Source organism: Gambusia affinis, linkage group LG06 (assembly GCF_019740435.1).
Source record: "Gambusia affinis linkage group LG06, SWU_Gaff_1.0, whole genome shotgun sequence".
NCBI classification, from domain to species: Eukaryota; Metazoa; Chordata; class Actinopteri; order Cyprinodontiformes; family Poeciliidae; genus Gambusia; species Gambusia affinis.
Genome location: NC_057873.1, coordinates 19,513,602 through 19,536,294, shown reverse-complemented (window position 1 = coordinate 19,536,294; position 22,693 = coordinate 19,513,602). Strand labels below are relative to the sequence as shown.

The window sequence follows — 22,693 nt, the reverse complement described above, 5'->3', positions numbered from 1 at the left end:
CAGAACAGTGACTTAACTCTTAACTTGGGTGAAACGTAGCGTAGCTATTCTCCCTTTAAAAGTGGACGAACAACATATCCATTAGAATATTTCTTTGTTTCCAACAAATGCTCTCCCTCCGACGAAATATGCCATCTTTTCCTCCTCCCTTGCCTTTTGGGTGATGGGCCACAGCCGTTTTCTTTCGTCGCGATTCTCCGGGGTCAGGTCTCACATCAAGTTTCCTCTATGTCAGGTAGTCCGTAATGCCGGCTATGGCAGACAACCAACAGCTGTCTGTCAGCTGCTGTAAAATAAATGAAATATCAGCTCAAAGGGAACGGCTCTTCCCGCTGTAACCGCGGTGTGTTCGCCCTGGATCTTTCCCGGGTGGGCGTGTCAAAAACAAAAAACAAAAAAAAAACAAAAAACAGCGGAGGAGATTGAGACGAAGCTTTTTTCCAATGAGCTCTCCTTCTAGAAAAAACGCAGGGTTTGCTCGTGGTTCTCGTTCGGCAAGCTCACCAGCTATCCGCCACAGTCCGTCTTGTCTTCTCATAACAGCCAGACTCGATGCTCGACAAAACACTCCAACTGCTTCTACTCCATCTCAAACCGACAGGAAACCAGTTTCAACTCTGAACGCTGTCTGGCGAAAGTACTCAAGTAAGAATAGTCTTAATGCACTGTAGCACCGTCTGTGGCACCGTGCTTGTCCTAATTTATGTAAGGAATATTATAAGCAAGTCCTCGTTTTCGTAATTGCTAGGAAACAGTATTAGTTACACTCAGATTTCAGGTATTAACATTGATTTAATGTTAGTATTACAGGTGTTATGAACCTTTCAAGATTGTGCGTTTGATTTTCTATTCGCTGCTTATTGTGCAGAAATAAAAATGTAATCAAGTACATTCATGCTTTGAGCGAGTTTTGCATATTTCGAGTATTGTAATCACACATTTTGAATATCAAATATAATGTTTCACATTGCTCAATTGTGTATTCTCATTAGCGTTTGAAATGTTCCAGCTAAGGATAAGATGAACAACCTTGTTTGCATACCACAGTTAGATAAGGAGTGCAGAACAGGGTGCAGCAGGTCAGAATGTTCTACCAGCAGAAGCAAAAGGTGAAACATCTAAGAAAGCACAACTCCCTAAATGGTTACCAGCCAAGAGTGGAGTGTTTGATGTAGGAGATGTTTTGACGGGAATACTTTGTGTATGGGAGTAGTTGGAGGGATTCGCAATGTCTCTGGGTGGCACGATGAGAGATAAAAATATGAAGTCCTCACTCTCGCACATAGACACGACTTCCTCCTGCAGGGACTCATTGCGGTGCGAGTTTGTGGGTGAGTTGTGTCTCCATTTGGCCAAATGCATTGTTTTAATAAATGTCTTGTGAGTGGTTTTACATTCTGGTTCGTGGCTCATTTTTTGCGTCTTGCCTGAAATGTCTAAGACCCGGGCAGAGAGATGTATTTTTTGAAGCAATGGTTGTTTCTGTCTCTCGACATTGTGCGTCATTAAAATGCGTCCAATTGGCTCCAAGAAGTCGTTTTTGGTAGTTCCCAAATTACTCCATGTCGTCACTATATTAAAAAACGTTTGCGATGCTGCAAAGGAAATGGGTTGAAGCACGTAAATGTACAGCAGATACAATAACAAGTACAACATGGAATAAATCTATCATATCAGACCTAAGTTTGCATTATATATATATACATATACATACATACACACACCTACGAGTGATAATTTCAAAATGACTAGATAGGCTGTAGTGATTGAATGAAAAATATTCACTGTGTTCAGGTTTTAAAAACAACTTGTAACATTTTAAATATATGCCTTTATTTTTTCTTCATAGCTGTCGGACCTGATTTTCTCTTCACAGTATCACTCTGATCGCTCACTGTTACAAAATCTATTACAATTTATAAATGTTATTTGTTTTCATTTTCCCCATCTAGGCAAAGTATTAATGCGAGGTTTTGTAGCCAGTTAGCAAACTCAAACTCAACTACATATAATTCCTTCATTCATTCCTTCACAGACATTAGTACTTATTGGCACAAATAAAATGACATGAATTGTTAAAATAAAATTAAACATGTGCAGAATTTTCTCCTCAGCAGGTTGCAGCTGCCTGTTTGTTTTATCTGGACGTTTTGGAGCACTGCTTCATAGAGGACCCCCATCGGTCAGCCAGCAGGAACGGGTTGAGGTGACAGTACTGAAAAGAATAATTAATAACTGTGGTCACATTATTATGCAGCCCATTGGATAATATTTCTGCTTTTTCTGTCACATTAAATGTTTAAAATTATAAAACACCTTTTATAAATACAGAATACAATTTTTGAAATACGGGCCGACAAGGATGATGGTTTATCTTTGTTACGTCGTGGGCTAAAATTCCACCACATTGCTGTGAAGTCATAAAATGGATAGTAAAAATAATATTATACATTTAGACAACAAAGTCTAAAACATGTTTTCTTGGTGCACTGTGGACCTAGAACGACAGATTTACAGCATTTAACCAAGACAAACTCAGACTCTGAGTTACCTGTGGTGTTGGCTCAGAATCAGACTTTTGTTCATCCAACATCCTGACTGTAAAATCCGAAGAGAATCTGGAAACCTGGATAATTGCTGTCATCTCTGCGTCTACCTCCACTTCCACATCTTTCTGCACAGAAAAAAAAACAAAACAAAACAAGCAAACCGTGGTTATTAATGCAGAATCTGATACCTATTTTCGTTTTGCGAGACTAATTAACATCCTGTTAATAAATGTTAGAGTAAATATCAATAAGACAGCTTTTTTTTTTTTTTTTGGCCTCCTCACCTTGAAACAGTGCGAGGAATCAAAGTCCAGCTGATCTGGAAAGTCGGGAATGGTTCCCTTGTAGATCACAGCAGCGCCTGACCTCCCTGGTTGCTGCGGCAACTTAAAGAGCCGGTAGGTTCCTGAAGCATACTTGATGTCACCTGAAAAACGAAGAGCTTAGAGGAGTTTCGGTGCGGCCTAAACTTTCCTGTTACTACCTGCTTTTTCCTTGAGTTGGATGTTGTGGACCTCGATATGGCTTGCTGAGACCAGACGTGGAGTGCTGAAGCCCAAACTGTGGGCCAGCGACACGAGATCTTCCCAGAACAGAGAGCCACCCATTCCCTCACCTGGAACAGCAGATGAACGTGATCCTAACCAGTGGAGTTTTACACGCGACGATTCACTTCGGTTCCTCTGAGGTGTTGTAACTTTACCCCACAGAACTGGATCCTGCTTCATGTGGTCTGGAACGACACTGCTGGCATACATGTCACTGAAGTACAGCTCCCCTCCGTCCTGTTAAGAAAGGGACGAAGAGTCAGAAATATAAAACAGAGTCAAGTTGTACACATTAATGCAGTAACTCTCTAAACTAACCTTCAGAACATCGTAGGCTTGTTGTAGCACTGCTCTTTTATCGGGACAGAGACAGATCACACAGTTGGAGCTGAAAAAAAAGAGATTGTCCTCCGTTATCAATCAGATCACTTTAATTGGCTAAAAGGATCAAAGCTAAACTCTTAACCTACATCAGAACATCCATCGAGTTTCTCTGTATCCCTGCTTCACAGAGCTTTTCCATGTATCCCTGGATAAATGAGACATTGGGCTCCTCGTAGCCGAACTTCTTCTGATGATACTCGACAAACTGGCGGGATGCCGCGATCTACGGAAACATGGCCGAATCAGCTGCAGAGAAAGTACAGGGAGGAGGCGCGACGGGCTCAGATGAGTGCATCTTACCAGCTGCTCGGTCATATCGATGCCCGTCACGTGTCCACTCGGCCCAACAAGTTTGCTGAGCGCAAAACAATCTCGTCCTGATCCGCTACCGAGGTCCAGAACTCTGCAGCCCTCGAGCTTCACTGGAAATGGAAGGCCACATCCGAAGAATCTGGAAAAGCGTATTAGTGATCGAACTATAGAGCGCCTTATTTATATCCCTTGATCTTTTCCACATGTTCCCTTCAAAATTACAAATATCATTGTATTTTACTGGGATTTTTTGTGAGAGGTAATGCATAAAGGTGAAGTGGAATTAAGAGAGTAGCTTTCAAACTTTTCACACAAATGACAAATCTGAAAAGTCTGGTGTGCATTTGTATTCGGCCCACCTGAGTTAGTACTTTGTTGAACTGCCTGTTGCTGCAATTACACTTGCAAGTTCTTTGGGATTTCTCGTTTTATATAATGAAGCTCAAGGCTTATCCTGATACAGAATGTTTCCATAAAAATGCATTGTCATCATTACTTGGATTTAAGCAGGAGTACCTTTTGATGACTTCAGGGTGAATCAGATTTAGGGCCTCTGTAAAACTCCTTGGCAGAGTGCGGCAGGCCAAACTGCAGGAAGTAGCACTAGTTTGCAAGTCACAGGAAGACTCCAGATGACAGCCATAGTACTTCTGAATAGGTACATAATTTTCAATACGTAAATTATTTTAAACATCCTATTGGTTGCAATTTTTATGCAAATGAAGGTAAAGTTGAGTAAAAGATTTGATTTAGTGTTAATGCTGGTTATAAAGCAGGTAAATAAGGGTGAAGGAGCAAGTTTATTAGATTTATTATAAATTTGTGATCATTTTGCTTCAAATTATCACAACCAAATAAATGACATTAGTAAAAATTTATGTAAAAATCGTTCAATTAAATTTAGGATAGTTTTATGTACCATAAAAATGTCTGTATACGCTACATTAATTAGCAGATCCACAAAGTAAAACTTTCAAAGAAAACAAACCCTCTCCTCTAATAAGAATCAAACGGTACAGAAGAGGATTAGGGCCACCAGAAGAAAATAAAATTCTGAGATTAAAGTCAGAATTCTGAGATTAAAGTCAGAATTTTGACTTTAAAGTCAGAACTTTGACTTCTGACTTTAATCTCAGAATTCTGACTTTAAACTCAGAATTCTGACTTTAATCTCAGAATTCTGACTTTAATCTCAGAATTCTGACTTTAAAGTCAGAACTTTGACTTCTGACTTTAATCTCAGAATTCTGACTTTAAAGTCAGAACTTTGACTTCTGACTTTAATCTCAGAATTCTGACTTTAAAGTCAGAATTTTTTATTTTTTGGTGGCCCTAATCCTCTTCCGTAAAACGGCAACAAGCAGCTATCCGCTAAACATTTAGAAAACCGTTAAATGAAATGAGGACAAAGCTGCTCGGAGTCTGATCCGCAATAAACACTAAAGTACCTTCAGATTCTCCCGCACGTCGTCACTTTCCAACATTCTGGTTTAAGAACACAATCACAAACTTCCAGAAAAAAGCAGCACTGGGCAATAAAACCCACATTGAGGTCAGAACAGCTCCTTTTCCGCCTTCACTTTTCAGAATAAAAGCTCCATCACATATACGTAATTTTCTTATAAAATATTGTAAAATAAAAATATTGTGTTATGAAGATTCCATCGGTAAATGTAAGTAAGAAAACATTTGGATTAAGAAGACTAGAGGTTTTCTGTAATATCTACCTAGTTGAAAGAAAAATTTAAAGAGATGTATATTAATGTTTTCCTCATTTTTGGTGGCTTATATAACTTTATTGTCTCTGTGTAGCACTGCAAATGTTTTTTTGTGCTTCGACTTCCCCAATGTGCGTCAGAAGAATAATAACACGAAAGAACTAAGAAATCGTAAATAGATTAAAAAGAATAAAACACCGATTTATCAAATATATAACATACCGAATTAAAAAGCTCATGTAAAAGGTCCTGCTCCTCATAAATGTTTTCTAGATTAACCATTACGTTTGTTTTGCATATAGATTAACTGGATTTTGTAACAAAATCGTAACATATAAAAGTTAACTAAAATGAGCTCATAGAAATTAATAAGTGGACAGAAACAATTTTTTTTATTTTTTTAAGAGTAAAATTAAAACGCTTTTTGTTATAACAAAAGAATAAAGCTTTTGATTGCTTTATTAAGGTTGTACACCTGTGTAAAGAGTAAAACTCTAATGAGTCCTACTCGTTATAGTTTATCCTTTGTTTTTTTGTCCGGTTAAAATGTAATCTAACCTCCTTCAAGTCGGTGTGATATGCACTCCAAGACCGTGGGGGACAGTACTGTACCGGAAGTCAAATCTGCATTCTGAAAGCAGCGCTCCTTCTACGTTTGCGCTTCTTTTTGGCGTAGAAGGGATCTTGTCGCGTTTTCAGAATCTCTCGATTTTGCGTATGTGGTATCTCAGAATTCCTCTGAGCTGCGTTAATCGTGTGGATTCCGTCGTGCGCTGGTTCAGCTCGTTGAGACGCTGAAGCGGAAAAAAGCACGATACGGTCGCACACGAGTTGGGAGATATGTTGTAGAAGCTTTTATTGACTGGTCAGAGGCTGTTTTAACGCAACAACTGCACTTGGTATCGAGGTTTGTAGTCTTTAATTAGCTTTTTGTTGTTACTTAACATGCAGCCGTTAGCCACTGTCCAAGCGTTAGCATCAAGCTAGCATTTAATTTGTAACATGTTGGGCCTGCGGTTAGTTATTCAAATACTGACATTGATCTGCATCAAAGTGAATGTTTAGTTGTTTTTAGTTTACAAGCATTAAATTGAGATTATTTTGTAAGCTACTACCTGGTGATGTTACCGTTTTATTTCTGGTTGTATACATAATTTGTATGTGCGCCGCCTGAAAAAAGCCGTGTTGAGCTAACCAAGTTAGCAAGGTCCGCAAAAAGGAAGCTACTGTTTTTCTTTTCAGCTTGATGCTAAACAAAGTGATAACTTTAAAATAAATTCATAGTGTAATGTAATTTAGTGGTCTATTGTCTTTAAACTAACGCCTGGAGTTTCGACTTTTAAATTAGTTACGAATATTAGAATGGAATCATTTTAACTAATTGGAGGAAAATGCAGACACAAAGACTGCTGTGAAACAGCTAAAATAAACAGGTGTTTGGATTTACTTATGTCCTTGATTTATTTAAAATTAGGAGCGTTGGCAAAATTTGGAAAAGCTATGCGTCAGTACAAACTACTCTACTTGAAAGAGTATTTTTAAAAAACTTTCGATTAATTACATAATACATTCAATTGAGTAAGATATTTCAAGCCTTTAAAAACAAAAATTCTGTGATAATTTATGCCCCCAATTTAATTTAAAAACTCGGTACAGCTCTCGCAAAAATACTTAATTTCAGGAACCTAGCAAGTGCCCTGAAAGGCAACACCAAGTACATTCATCAATAATTTAATAGAGTTCAGCTTATTTAATGATTTAATTTGTGTTAAATCATCAAAACCCAGTCATGATATGTGATCATTTTGCCTTTTAACCTTTTGTTTTGATCAGTGAGGCACCATGGCAGCTGCCTTTCCCTACAGAGGAGTCCCTCCAGGGATGCCAACAGGTGTGCCTCCAGGAGTACCTCCGGTTGTCCCCCCTGGTGTTCCACCAGGCGTACCACCTCCTGTTGTTCCCCCTCCAGCACCTATTCCAGATTACATGTCTGAGGAAAAACTCCAGGAAAAAGGTGGGGTTTTTTTGTTTTTTTTTCCACCCCCGGAAAATATTAGATCAAATCTAGACTGATTTCACTTTCTGAACATTTGCAAAAAAAATTATTAAAATGTTTGCTTATTAATGGTGTTTCCAGCAAGGAAATGGCAGCAGCTGCAGGCCAAGCGCTATGCAGAGAAAAGGAAGTTTGGCTTTGTGGATGCCCAGAAGGAAGACATGCCTCCTGAGCACGTTCGCAAGATCATAAGGGACCATGGAGACATGACCAATAGAAAGTTTCGCCATGACAAAAGAGTCTACCTAGGGTAAAACCAAATATTACTCTTGGATTGTTGCAGAGTTTTTCTGAAAGTTTTTTTAACGTACTGAAGTTACAATTTAAAACGACACTGAGGTTTTTCCCTTCCTATGCTGATTGATAATTTGGAGTTCAGCTTCTCTGGATCTGATTGTGTTTATTTGTTTTTGTGCAGCGCTCTGAAGTACATGCCTCACGCAGTGCTGAAGCTTCTGGAAAACATGCCGATGCCCTGGGAGCAGATCAGAGATGTCCCTGTGCTCTACCACATCACCGGAGCCATTTCCTTTGTGAATGAAATCCCTTGGGTCATAGAGCCTGTCTACATTGCCCAGTGGGGGTGAGAGATTTGGACATCCATGTTCTCATTTTGTGCCCTTTTTGTTAAATTGTTTACCTGAAAGATGTATGGATATCTTGTTTTCTTTTCTTATATATATGTATAAATAAACTTTGTGTTTTTCCCCACAAAATGTCAGCACCATGTGGATCATGATGCGTCGTGAGAAGCGTGACCGACGGCACTTCAAGAGGATGCGCTTTCCGCCGTTTGACGATGAAGAGCCACCGCTGGACTACGCAGACAACATCCTGGATGTGGAACCTCTGGAGGCCATTCAGATGGAGCTCGATACTGAGGAAGATTCTTCAGTCGTGGAGTGGTTCTATGAGCACCAGCCCCTCAAAGATAATCCCAAGTGAGTTTTTGTTTGTTTAAAGTCTTAAATTCAGCTGCAGCTTGACGTAAAATCTTAAGACATTTTGACGTTTATCTTTCAGGTTTGTGAATGGCACCACCTACCGTCGCTGGCAGTTCACTCTCCCCATGATGTCGACGCTGTATCGCCTGGCCAATCAGCTTCTAACAGATTTAGTGGACTTTAATTACTTTTATCTGTTTGACCTGAAGGCCTTCTTCACTTCAAAAGCTTTGAACATGGCCATCCCAGGAGGACCGAAGTTTGAGCCACTTGTCAGAGACATTAATCTTCAGTAAGTAGCTTCTACTAAGCCCACTGTGTATGTTTTGCTGGACTGTGAGCCTAAAATTTCTAATCGAGTGTCATTAATTGATCAAAAACATTTCAGTGAAGTTGTTTGCTTCATCTGTAGCCAGAGATGGAAATTACAATTTCTTTTCAACAGCCCATGTTGGAAGAAGAAAAGTTTCACAGACAACTCAAACATTTACAGCATTTGTCTTTGTTGCAGAAAAACAAAGCATTCAAGGGATTTTGTAGTTCCCAATTGTATGTATTTGTTTACAGCTATTGAGAGTAGCCACATATAAACACTCCTAAGATTTTCTCAAAAGGTAAAATTCTGTTTTTTTTTGCCACCAAGACCTTGTCACCTGAGCTTTAGACTGAGTTTGGGTGGACCAGGTGAAATGTTCAAAGAATTCAGAATCAGAAAAAGAATGAGATGTGAAATGTACGGATGTCCTCACCGTTCATTTTTAGCTCTTTGTTTGCTCTGCAGGGATGAAGACTGGAACGAGTTCAACGACATCAACAAGATCATCATCCGGCAGCCCATCAGGACCGAGTACAAGATTGCTTTCCCCTATTTGTACAATAACCTGCCGCACCATGTGCACCTTACCTGGTGAGAACTAAACAATGGTTTGTTGAAACAGGCATGTTTGACTGCATTCCTCTCTTCTGTTGAAACATAAATTTTGCTATGATTTATGTATTGTGCTAGTTAGGTTCTAATATCTGTTTTTCTGCAGGTACCACACACCCAATGTGGTATTTATCAAGACTGAGGACCCAGATCTTCCAGCGTTCTACTTTGATCCATTGATAAACCCCATTTCTCACAGACATTCTGTCAAGGTTTGTGGTTTATCGTCTTCATTTTGCTCTGGATGATAAAGAAATCAGCGTTTTATTTAAAGGTCCTCTTACAAAGGCGCACTTGCATTGGCCTGCTTGCATGTGCGTAAGAACAAGGGGAATAGTAACATGAATGGTGACTATTGATCTTATCCCTGTCTGCAGCTGCAGAGTACTCCTTGTCATTCAGATATTCCTTCTTACTATAATTTCTCCTGAGTTTTTTTTTTTTTTTTCTTCTTTAAAAGTCAGAAACTGTTATAACAAATTTCTTACTTCCTATACTCCCTCAGAGCCAGGAGCCTCTCCCTGATGATGATGAGGAGTTTGAGCTTCCAGAGTTTGTGGAGCCGTTCCTTAAAGAGACGCCGCTCTACACTGACAACACAGCCAATGGCATCGCTCTCCTTTGGGCCCCCAGACCTTTCAACCTGCGTTCTGGCCGCACAAGGCGCGCCATCGATATCCCCCTGGTCAAAAACTGGTGCGCTAACAACCATTGTGTTTTAAAGAAGAAAAAAATGTTTAGATTCAGCTCATATATTTTTTGAGAAACTTGAAACTAATGTGTGTGAATTATTTTTCAGGTACCGAGAGCACTGCCCCGCAGGACAGCCGGTGAAAGTACGTGTGTCGTACCAGAAACTGCTGAAGTACTACGTGCTCAACGCTCTCAAACACCGACCCCCCAAGGCTCAGAAGAAGAGGTCGCCATCACTTTGATTTCCTGTTAATTTTTCATCTCAATTTGAAGCAATATAGTTGCCATTTGTTATTTTGTTTAAAGGTTTTGTCTCCGCTGCTTTTCAGGTACCTGTTCCGCTCCTTTAAGGCAACAAAGTTCTTCCAGTCCACCAAGCTGGACTGGGTGGAGGTGGGGCTGCAGGTCTGCAGGCAGGGTTACAACATGCTCAATCTGCTCATTCATCGCAAGAACCTCAACTACCTGCATCTGGACTACAACTTCAATCTGAAGCCGGTCAAGACGCTCACCACAAAGGTGCAGTTTTCTGCACAGATTCATCTATCGTATCAGTGTTTTATGGAATGTAGTGGGACGTAGTGAGATCTGGTGGAGTTTGTTGAGTTGTACAGTATTTTTTGTAAACTGTGGCGTTGTAAATGTTTCTACCCTATAGGAGAGAAAGAAGTCCAGGTTCGGCAACGCCTTCCATCTGTGCAGAGAGGTGCTACGTCTGAGCAAGCTGGTGGTGGACAGCCATGTGCAGTACAGACTGGGAAATGTTGATGCCTTTCAGGTGTGTTTTAAACGTTTCCTTATTTGTTCTGCAATAATTGGAAGTTTAAACTATTAACTGGATTATCCACTTTTCTAGATGCACATTTTTAGCCACAGTGAACATCTGAACGTTTTGCTCGGCACCGTTGTTGTAGTTTAATTACTTGAAATACCAAAAGAAAGTACTTGCGTTTTGGTCTGGACTTTCTCTGCTATCTTGCAACTAGGTTTCTAATTTATTGACACATTAATAGAAAATTGTAGCAGCTGCTCTGATATGAGAAACCAGCTCCTGAGGTTTGTTCGATTTGGTGTTTTTAGTTGTTTGATGATAATCTTATACTTGATTTTGTGTCTATGTTTGGTAGCTGTCTGACGGTCTGCAGTACATCTTTGCACACGTGGGACAGCTGACGGGCATGTACCGCTACAAGTACAAGCTGATGAGACAAATCCGCATGTGCAAAGACCTGAAGCATCTCGTCTACTACCGCTTTAACACTGTGAGTAAACGCACCATGTAGTTCCAGTGTTACTGAACACAAGGTAATTTTGATATCAAGAATGTAAACTATGGAGATTCTTTATACTCTTAATTTCTCTAATTCGTGTGTGATCAGGGTCCTGTGGGCAAAGGGCCAGGCTGTGGCTTCTGGTCTGCTGGCTGGAGAGTGTGGCTCTTCTTCATGCGGGGGATCACTCCGCTGCTGGAGAGGTGGCTCGGGAACCTGCTGGCCAGGCAGTTCGAAGGTCAGGCATCCTTTTAGCCTTTTAATTGCTGTTGTGCACACATTCAGATTTTATAGATGAGGAAATGTGTGAGCAACTGTTAAATTTCTTCCAACAGGACGTCATTCCAAGGGCGTGGCCAAGACTGTGACCAAACAGCGCGTGGAGTCGCACTTTGACCTGGAGCTGCGTGCTGCAGTGATGCACGACATCCTGGATATGATGCCTGAAGGCATCAAACAGAACAAGGCCAGAACCATCCTGCAGCACCTCAGTGAGTCCTGGAGGTGCTGGAAGGCCAACATCCCATGGAAGGTCAGTGTTTCATAGACATGGCTGGGGTTGCAAGGTAATTCGCAAGAGATACAAGAGTTTAAAAAGACAAACAAAATCTGCTGTAATCTGTTAGGGTGTTTCCGATAGTGTTCAAGAACTATAATATGCCAGAATTAAAATGGGGGGGTTTGAAAATGCTGGCACATTATTCAACCTGATTAAATCGTACGGATCCAGTGTTAGTTTAAAATGTCAACTCTAACCAAGTTTTATAACAGGTTGGAACCTCAATATGATAAACGGCACATCTTTGTGTTAACTCCAATCATCCTCCAATCATTAAAGTTTCTGTCTTGCAGCCTGAATGAATGAACTGCCCTCATGTGATAACTTATTTGACTTAATTTTAATCACCTTAAAATGTGTCATTTTTACTGAGGAAACGTATCCACAGTAAAATTCCAACTGGCCTTATAGGACGATGTTGCTTTCGCAAGTGAGAAAAAAGACCAACTCATCTCCACATTTCTCACTCATTATCCAAATTGAATTTGTCATTTGAGAAACTGTTACTTAAAAAAAAAAAGTAATATCTGACAGTATGTTGACTAATATGAACTTTTATGTTCAATATTAATCCTAAAAATATGCATCATGTTAAGAACCTTGTGATTATTTTGAGTACATAAACACATTTTCATGTATTAAAACAATGAATAAAATGGGTAAATTCCCCCCCAAACTGTTAGGTGCCTGGTCTCCCGACTCCCATTGAGAACATGATCCTGCGATACGTGAAGGCCAAAGCTGACTGGTGGACCAACACGGCTCACTACAACAGAGAGCGAATTCGCCGCGGAGCCACTGTGGACAAAACGGTGTGCAAGAAGAACCTGGGCCGGCTGACCCGTCTGTACCTGAAGGCCGAGCAAGAGAGACAGCACAACTATCTGAAGGTAACCTCCTCATTTAAACTCTCAGCACCGAGGAACTTTGTTTCTTCTCACGTTTGTACTCACTCATTGGGTAAATGAGTTTCTGATGGACTCCTCAGTTAAAACCGTGACAGATAATTTATTTTGAAGTCCTCTTACAAAGGCGCACTTGCATTGGTCAGCTTGCCTGTGCGTAAGAACTGGAGGAATATGAAAATGAACGGTGGATTTTATATGGCTGGCCGCATGAGCGATTGGCTTCTTCACGGTTCATATATTCAAAAGATATTTACAACCTAGTGCATGGATTAATAGCAGATATCCAAAAATATTTCAGTGAAAGTTTTTGTTTCCACGCAAATGGATGTTGATTTGTGTATTTTCTGCCTCCAGGATGGACCTTACATCACTGCAGAAGAGGCTGTGGCCATTTACACAACCACTGTGCACTGGCTGGAGAGTCGGCGCTTCTCTCCCATACCTTTCCCCCCACTTTCCTACAAACACGACACCAAGCTGCTGATCCTGGCTCTGGAGAGGCTCAAAGAGGCATACAGGTAATTTCATTCCATGACGTGCAATTGTGTTTTCCGCCTCAACGTTTAATATTTTTTCTATGTACGTTTCTTTTGTCTGGCAGTGTGAAATCTCGTCTGAATCAGAGTCAGAGGGAGGAGCTGGGGCTGATAGAGCAGGCTTACGACAACCCGCATGAGGCGCTTTCCAGGATCAAACGTCACCTGCTCACACAGAGAGCTTTCAAAGAGGTCAGCACAAAGAAATGTAGAGACAGTTTAGAGATCTTTCTTCTTTAAGGCAGGGAGCGTCAAGCTCAAAATGTTACAAAAATTGTAGAATTTATTACCCTCAGTTTGTGAAGGGTAAGAAAAAAACAAATAGTTTCCTGTAAAATAATTTTGAAGTCATTCTTGATATCTTTCTAGACCAAAACTTAAATGTAATTTGGAAAAGTTTTATTACTATGTGTGATTATTATTTTTTTGTCAGACTTTGTGTATTTCCTTTTTGTGCAGGTCGGTATTGAGTTCATGGACTTGTACAGCCACCTCGTGCCTGTGTACGACGTGGAGCCCTTGGAGAAGATCACAGATGCGTACCTGGACCAGTACCTGTGGTATGAGGCCGACAAGAGGCGACTTTTCCCTCCCTGGATCAAACCAGCTGACACTGAACCTCCACCGCTTCTGGTCTACAAGTGGTGCCAAGGTGATGTTCACATCAGGCTTTCAGATCATCAGAGCCCCGGACTCTTAAATCCTTTTTTTCAATGTAGATAAATAATTTCAACTATTTAAATTTTTATGCTTTGTTCCATGCTTCATTAGATGAAGAGATTCTTTAAAAAAAAAAAAGGCCTTTTTTTAATATTTTCACCTAACATTGTTATACCAGGTCAGGATTAGGTAGCCAGTAAAGCATTACGGAAGACATTTTGATTTTAATGCAAGATAAACATATTCTGGATTTCTGAAAAAATATTGATCTTTGAACTGTTTTTTATCTTGTTCAACTACCAAGATAAAAAACCTTTTACCAAACTGAATAATCCATCTTCAGCTTTGTGCTATTTTGTGATTTCCAGAACATAAAGCTACCTAAGTTTTCTGCTGAAATGCTGTAAAAATAGCTAGAAAAATCCCAAAATTTGTAGATGTAAAAAGAGTCAAAGATTTATATTTTAAAATTTGTAGAACCCTGTAATAATTTATAAATATTTAGTAACGTGTCTTATTGCTCCTCAGGCATCAACAACTTGCAGGACGTGTGGGAAACAGCTGAGGGCGAGTGCAACGTGATGCTGGAGTCTCGCTACGAGAAAATGTACGAGAAGATCGATCTGACTTTGCTCAACAGGCTGCTGCGTCTTATCGTTGACCACAACATTGCTGATTACATGACGGCCAAGAACAACGTGGTGATAAACTACAAGGTAACCCTGTTCACTGATTCTTTTAGGACATGGTTGCCAATTAGGCACTGGAAGACAAGTTAAATGCTTTCATCTCTTCTGTAGGACATGAACCACACCAACTCTTACGGCATCATCAGGGGACTCCAGTTTGCCTCGTTCATTGTTCAGTACTACGGTCTTGTGATGGACCTGCTGGTGCTCGGTTTGCACCGTGCCAGCGAGATGGCCGGCCCACCCCAGATGCCCAACGACTTCCTGAGTTTCCAGGACACCACCACCGAATCAGCCCATCCCATCAGGCTGTATTGTCGCTACATCGACCGCATTCACATCTTCTTCAGGTAGGAACATATCAACACAGGACAGTTGTATTGTTTTGTTTTACTTGAAATCTGTAGGAGTTTTTAAATTTTACTAACTTTTTTTTATTCTGCAGATTTTCTGCTGACGAGGCCAGAGACCTGATTCAGCGGTACCTGACGGAGCACCCGGACCCCAACAACGAGAACATCGTGGGATACAACAACAAGAAGTGCTGGCCTCGTGACGCCCGCATGAGACTAATGAAGCACGACGTTAACCTGTAAGTTTGCCCTTAAATCAGTCGGACGTTTGTGAAAATAGATTTGTTTCACGCGACGGCAGAAGAGTTGAAGCCTCTTGTTAATGTCCTCAGCGGGCGAGCAGTCTTCTGGGACATCAAGAACCGCCTGCCGAGGTCTGTGACCACAGTCCAGTGGGAGAACAGCTTTGTGTCGGTCTACAGCAAAGACAACCCCAACCTGTTATTCAACATGTGTGGCTTCGAGTGCCGCATCCTTCCGAAGTGCCGCACCAGCTATGAGGAGTTCACTCACAAAGATGGCGTCTGGAACCTGCAGAATGAGGTGGGGAAGAAGTCAGGAGCTCAACAGTCCTGGATTTTCTCTTTCCGATGATTCTGAAGGCGTCTTGTTGTGTTTTCTGATGCAGGTCACTAAAGAAAGGACGGCTCAGTGTTTCCTGCGTGTGGATGATGAATCCATGCAGCGCTTCCACAACAGAGTGCGTCAGATTCTCATGGCTTCTGGATCCACCACTTTCACCAAGGTTAGTCTTTGTAGTTACAAGCTACCGTGGTAACTGACAGTTCACTGAAAGGGAGGAATCATCTGAGTATATATGGTTTATGCGTTCAGATCGTGAACAAATGGAACACTGCTCTGATCGGCCTGATGACCTACTTCCGTGAGGCAGTGGTGAACACACAGGAGCTGCTGGACCTTCTAGTGAAATGCGAGAACAAGATCCAGACCCGTATCAAGATTGGGCTGAACTCTAAGATGCCTAGCCGTTTCCCTCCGGTTGTCTTCTACACTCCTAAAGAGCTGGGCGGTCTTGGCATGTTGTCCATGGGTCACGTTCTCATCCCACAGTCAGACCTGCGGTAGGGACCTCATCTTTAGCAGGTTGCTTGCTATTCCTGAACAGCTGACTCATTTGGTTGTGTCTTTGGTTGCCAGGTGGTCCAAGCAGACAGACGTGGGGATCACCCACTTCAGGTCTGGAATGAGTCATGAAGAAGATCAGCTCATTCCTAACTTGTACCGCTACATTCAGCCATGGGAGAGCGAGTTCATCGACTCCCAGAGAGTCTGGGCCGAGTACGCCCTCAAGAGGCAGGAGGCCATTGCCCAAAACAGGTAAACTCTTGACTGACAAGGTCATTTATCTGACCCAAATTTTCTTTAGTACAGATCTTACTATGGCTTAACAAAGTATATAAACTAGATGCCCTTATGTGTCAGTTTAGTCAAATAGAAATCTTGACAAACGTTGAGCCATTTTCAGATTATCACTTTAGTGTTCAGTGAAATGTTTGAAATCTGGGATATTTTTATTACCAGACCCTGTATGAAACGTAGCTTTATCCCTAACCTTTCTGCTTTGTTTCTTGGTCTTCATGATGCTGCCTGTTCTGAGAGGCTTCTCTGAATTTTGCTTAAATTGAGTATGGTACAATGTTAATTTTTTGGCTTCAGGCGTCTCACTCTGGAGGATTTGGAGGATTCGTGGGACAGAGGAATACCTCGGATCAACACACTTTTCCAGAAGGACAGACACACTCTGGCCTATGACAAAGGCTGGAGAGTCAGGACAGACTTCAAACAGTATCAGGTACAATAGAGTTGATCGGGAAACTAGAAATATTAACTTATGTCAAAGAAAGCTTCTCCAACATGTTGTTATCTCTCTCCTGAGTTCAGGTGCTGAAGCAGAATCCCTTCTGGTGGACCCACCAGAGGCACGACGGTAAGCTGTGGAACCTGAACAACTACCGCACTGACATGATCCAGGCTCTGGGTGGCGTGGAGGGCATCCTGGAGCACACACTCTTCAAAGGCACTTACTTCCCCACCTGGGAGGGTCTCTTCTGGTATGTTCACTTTGACACTAAGAGTGGTTATGGGTTATTTGATCGACCACTGAAATAGAAGCTAATTAGAACAGTTTCTCTATTATTTCTAGCTTGGCCATTGCTTTAATTCTTTGACCTTGCATTGTGGCTCGTCGTTACTACATTATAGTTCTACTAAAGGTTAATCTTTGCTTTAGGGAAAAAGCCAGCGGCTTTGAAGAGTCAATGAAATGGAAGAAGCTGACGAACGCCCAGAGGTCTGGTCTGAATCAAATCCCGAATCGTCGCTTCACTCTGTGGTGGTCCCCCACCATCAACAGAGCCAACGTTAGTACAGTTATCTGGTTCTAAATGAGCTCCTGTACTAGCTGTGAATGTCTGTTCTAACGATTGTTTTTCTGTCTCATCTCCAGGTGTACGTGGGTTTCCAAGTACAGCTTGACTTGACGGGAATCTTTATGCACGGCAAGATCCCCACGCTGAAGATCTCCCTCATTCAGATCTTCAGGGCTCACTTGTGGCAGAAGATTCACGAGAGCATCGTCATGGATCTCTGTCAGGTGGGTTCCCAGCATTTAGGAGTGAAGTACTCATGTATCCACAAACGAAACAGCAGAACAAAAGTATCAATTGTAGGATATTTAATTAGTTGTCCTTCTCTGGGTCTCAGGTTTTTGACCAGGAGCTTGACGCTCTGGAGATCGAAACTGTGCAGAAGGAGACCATTCATCCCAGGAAGTCCTACAAGATGAATTCGTCCTGTGCAGACATCCTCCTGTTTGCGTCTTACAAGTGGAACGTGTCCCGCCCGTCTCTGCTCGCTGACTCCAAGTAGGTCTTAAGGAGAAATCTCCGTCTAAATGCGAATTGGAATCCTATCCGCGTGCAAGTAAACCTGACCTTTGACCTTCTTCTTCAGGGATGTGATGGACAGCACCACCACACAGAAGTACTGGATTGACATCCAGCTCAGATGGGGCGACTACGACTCTCACGACATTGAGCGCTACGCCAGAGCCAAGTTCCTGGACTACACCACAGACAACATGAGCATCTACCCCTCCCCCACTGGAGTGCTCATTGCCATTGACCTGGCTTACAACCTGCACAGGTGTCCATTGTTTGAGTCATTATTGCTAAAACTTGGCTTCAAAATCCATATCCATCCTGTGGCCTCCTTTAAAGACAGTGTTTGTTTCTAAAGCAGTATTTCAGGGCTCACACTGGCTTATCTTTATGAAATGTAGTGCTAGGATTATCCACTGACGATCCCATTTACCAGGAGATTATGGTCTGATAGTTGTGGTTCGGTACTATAATCATTTCTTAGGTCTTGCACTTTCTGGAATTGTTGGAAATGGTCAAGTTGTCCAATATGGCGGCTAGTTTCAGTTGCCATACCATAAAGTAAATATTTAGCCAGACCATTTTAGGAGGGTTACTGAATATTTTTCCATATTTTTTTTTTTTAGGCAAAGAACAGGTGTATCTAACCTTGCCGTTTATCTGCTTTTCATCCAGTGCCTACGGTAACTGGTTCCCTGGTAGCAAGCCTCTGATCCAGCAGGCCATGGCCAAGATCATGAAGGCCAACCCGGCTCTGTATGTGCTCAGAGAGCGCATCCGCAAGGGTCTGCAGCTGTACTCCTCAGAGCCCACTGAACCGTACCTGTCCTCTCAGAACTACGGAGAACTCTTCTCCAACCAGATCATCTGGTTTGTGGACGACACGAACGTGTACAGAGTCACCATCCACAAGGTGAGAATTGTTATGGAATAAATGTTGAAATTTAGATAAATGGATTTTGAATCATCATAGTTATTATTTTAATTTGTGAACACAGACTTTTGAAGGAAACTTGACCACAAAGCCCATCAATGGAGCCATTTTCATCTTCAACCCCAGGACAGGCCAACTGTTCCTCAAGATCATCCACACATCTGTGTGGGCTGGACAGAAACGTCTGGGACAGGTGAAAACCTTTTAGCTTTCATCTGTGGATTTTGTTCTGGTTTTAGAAATGAATTTGGTCTGGAGTTTTTATTTCAGTTTTAACATTAAAACATTAAAAATTAAAGAAATCATCTTGGATTTCTAGAACTTTGGTTAAGTTAAGTTTTCTGCTGTATTACAACCACAATTAAATGAAAAGAATTTATGTTTTTTGTCATTTAAAGGTGTAGCATGACACACTGGGCCATTTTATACCCAATCAAGTTACTTCAGTAGTTATGAAAATGCTGGATATATCAAAAATAACTTTTTTTTGTTGTTGTTGTTGTTTGCAGCTGGCCAAATGGAAAACGGCTGAAGAAGTTGCTGCCCTGATCCGCTCTCTCCCTGTGGAGGAGCAGCCAAAACAGATCATTGTGACTAGGAAGGGCATGTTGGACCCTCTGGAGGCAAGACCTTCCTCTCTTTGACTGGTTCTTTAAGAATCGTCTTCTATGGATGGAAATTGTGTTTTACACCTCACTGTCTCTGCTTAGGTCCACTTGCTCGACTTCCCCAACATCGTGATCAAGGGCTCAGAGTTACAGCTGCCCTTCCAGGCTTGTCTGAAGGTGGAAAAGTTTGGAGACCTGATCCTGAAGGCCACAGAGCCACAGATGGTGCTGTTCAACCTCTACGATGATTGGCTGAAGACCATCTCGTCTTACACTGTGAGTTAAGTCTCTTAGAATACATGCAAGACTTTTTTTGTTTATTGACTTTACTTTGTCCAACCAAATACTATTGCAGACAGATTTGATGTTTTAGAACAAAGTGACTTTCCCTGTGTAAAAAGCTTGCCTGATTCTTTGTTCCCTATCTAGGCCTTCTCCCGTCTCATCCTGATCCTAAGAGCGCTCCACGTCAACAACGACCGCGCCAAGGTGATCCTGAAACCTGATAAAACCACAATCACTGAGCCCCATCACATCTGGCCCACGCTCACGGATGAGGAGTGGATCAAGGTGGAAGTTCAACTTAAAGATCTCATTCTGGCCGATTATGGCAAAAAGAACAAGTAAGAGTTGTTCTGCTCACTTTATTCAGAATGTGGCTCAAGTTACTTTGTAACTCAGAATAAGCAGAGATTGTATTGTATAGTTAAAGCTTGTTTTGTCTGTATGCAGCGTGAACGTCGCCTCCCTTACTCAGTCTGAGATCCGTGACATCATCCTGGGTATGGAGATCTCAGCCCCGTCTCAGCAGCGTCAGCAGATCGCCGAGATCGAAAAACAGACCAAAGAGCAGTCGCAGCTCACCGCCACACAGACCCGCACCGTCAACAAACATGGAGATGAGATCATCACCTCCACCACCTCTAACTACGAGACGCAGACCTTCTCTTCCAAGACGGAGTGGAGAGTCAGGTGTGTGGAAACACTGGTTAGAAGTTTTAATGGGAAGGTGTTGGCTGGAGTCTTCCACAGTAGCCAACTGCAAGACGACGTTGATGTTTATCGTTTGACTTTAATTCTCAATCAGGGCCATATCTGCTGCCAACCTCCATCTCCGAACCAACCACATCTATGTGTCCTCTGATGACATCAAGGAGACGGGTTACACCTACATCCTGCCCAAGAACGTTCTCAAGAAGTTCATCTGCATTTCAGATCTGCGGGCTCAGGTACGACCCCCTGAACAACCCCGTAGTCAATCGCCTCTTGCGCTGCAATTTTATCGGGTCTCTGAATAAAAATTGTTATTGTTGCTTCAGATTGCAGGCTACCTGTATGGCACCAGCCCACCAGACAACCCCCAGGTGAAGGAGATCCGTTGCATCGTCATGGTACCTCAGTGGGGGACACACCAGACTGTCCACCTCCCCAACCAGCTGCCGTCTCATGAATATCTTAAAGTAACAACACTATATACATTTTGATCTCTCAAATTTAGATGCACATTATCTGTTCAGTTTAAAACATATTATGTTTGATCAGGAAATGGAGCCTCTTGGCTGGATCCACACACAGCCGAACGAGTCCCCTCAGCTGTCCCCACAGGACGTTACAACCCACGCTAAGATCATGGCTGATAACCCGTCATGGGATGGAGAAAAGACCATCATAATCACTTGCAGGTAGGTTTCAATTCAGTGCTTAAAACTATGGAAAAATATTTATTTAGATATGAAAATATAAAGGAACCCTAGTATAGATTGTAAAAAAGTGAAGAGTTTTCTGACTTGAAGGCTTTTGTATTATGTTTCAGCTTCACGCCTGGTTCGTGCACACTCACAGCCTACAAGCTGACCCCCAGCGGCTACGAGTGGGGTCGGCAGAACACAGATAAAGGCAACAACCCGAAAGGCTACCTTCCATCCCACTATGAAAGAGTCCAAATGCTGCTCTCTGATCGCTTCCTGGGCTTTTTCATGGTTCCCGGCCAAGTCTCCTGGAACTACAACTTCATGGGTTGGTTTCCTTAGTTTGTTTTTACAGCTCTTCATTCTTTTCATTTACTTTTTTTTTTTCCACAACTGGTGCAATTAATGAATTTTGCCAATAGGTGTGCGCCACGATCCCAACATGAAGTACGACCTGCAGTTGTCCAACCCCAAAGAGTTCTACCATGAAGTACATCGGCCTTCGCACTTCCTAAACTTCGCCTCGCTGCAGGAGGGCGAGATTTACAACGCTGACAGAGAGGACATGTTCGGCTGAGCGCCTCCTTCCTGCTCTTCGAATCTTTGTAGATAGATCTGCCAGAATCATGAAGAGCCAGTCCAGAAATGTCTCTGTAATATTTCTTCGTAAGACACGCAGTTGTGATATTTTGCTTTTTTTTATGTGAAGACTTGAGCTTTTAAGAATTAGATTTGTTCATTGTTTTCCATAACTTTTGTTCTTTTACAGTAAAACTCTTGGTAAGTCTTGGTTCTTGTGGCTACTTGTATGTGAACTAGTATTTTTCAGGATGTATATGGTGTAACGTTTGACATTATTTCAGAGGGTTAAACACAACTTCCTCTTCTCCCTTTGAGAAATGAAATTGAAAGTTGCATTTTCATACTAGAAATACCCTGTTAATGTGTTCCAACTGTACATCCTATGATGTTAAATTCCGGGTTTAAATAAAAATCAGTTTTTATAGAAGTTGTTTGGATAATTTCCTTTTGGGGATTTCTCTGAAATGTACAAGAGCTGTGAATAAAGAGGAAGTTCTTGCATCTAGATTTACTCTGGCAGGGCTCGTGAACACTGCTTCCTTTATTAGGCTTATAAATTTGCCCATTGACGATTGCATTCAGAAGTCACCTAGTAAATAATTAACTATGTCAAATACAAATAAACGTATGCTGTAGTTTTCTACTGTCTATATATAATAAGTTAAAGTTTGTGACATAAAAAAGTTTAAGGAGTATGGATAGTTTTGGACCGTTAGTGTCCTGCCGCGTTTTATAATTGCATACATTTGCAGATGGTAATTGTGGTTTTAGCTGCAGAGAGGAAACCCCGGCCTTCACGCTCCGCTAGGTGCTTCAGTCTCCAGGAACTGGCAGCGTGTCGGTGCTGCATGCTACTCTGGCGTTACATTGGTC

General features: G+C 41.8%; 2 protein-coding genes across 2 annotated transcripts; one reads left to right on the top strand and one right to left on the bottom strand.

The window, feature by feature from the left end:
- Positions 1–1,811: 1,811 nt before the first annotated feature.
- zgc:153372 (uncharacterized protein LOC767695 homolog) lies at positions 1,812–5,366 on the bottom strand. Its single transcript, XM_044120517.1, has 10 exons — positions 5,242–5,366; positions 4,310–4,443; positions 3,782–3,932; positions 3,568–3,704; positions 3,416–3,485; positions 3,253–3,334; positions 3,034–3,165; positions 2,834–2,976; positions 2,552–2,674; positions 1,812–2,215 (listed from the first exon to the last, which is right to left on the bottom strand). The coding sequence occupies exons 1-10, from the start codon at positions 5,275–5,277 to the stop codon at positions 2,138–2,140; spliced, it is 1,086 nt and encodes a 361-aa protein (XP_043976452.1). The 5' UTR covers positions 5,278–5,366; the 3' UTR covers positions 1,812–2,137.
- Positions 5,367–6,224: 858 nt separating this feature from the next.
- Positions 6,225–22,247, top strand: prpf8 (pre-mRNA processing factor 8). Its single transcript, XM_044120515.1, has 43 exons — positions 6,225–6,418; positions 7,345–7,525; positions 7,649–7,817; positions 7,986–8,150; positions 8,290–8,508; positions 8,591–8,803; positions 9,293–9,418; positions 9,546–9,651; positions 9,945–10,135; positions 10,239–10,358; positions 10,462–10,651; positions 10,791–10,910; positions 11,260–11,394; positions 11,512–11,641; positions 11,739–11,935; positions 12,646–12,852; positions 13,225–13,388; positions 13,472–13,598; positions 13,866–14,058; positions 14,595–14,782; positions 14,867–15,105; positions 15,201–15,347; positions 15,441–15,651; positions 15,737–15,853; positions 15,943–16,190; positions 16,267–16,446; positions 16,786–16,921; positions 17,011–17,180; positions 17,360–17,489; positions 17,576–17,722; positions 17,833–17,993; positions 18,082–18,273; positions 18,684–18,921; positions 19,007–19,135; positions 19,452–19,565; positions 19,653–19,826; positions 19,980–20,173; positions 20,283–20,522; positions 20,638–20,779; positions 20,870–21,010; positions 21,093–21,232; positions 21,364–21,566; positions 21,661–22,247. Exons 2-43 carry the CDS (start codon positions 7,354–7,356, stop codon positions 21,813–21,815), a joined length of 7,080 nt encoding a protein of 2,359 aa, XP_043976450.1. The 5' UTR covers positions 6,225–6,418; positions 7,345–7,353; the 3' UTR covers positions 21,816–22,247.
- Positions 22,248–22,693: the final 446 nt, after the last annotated feature.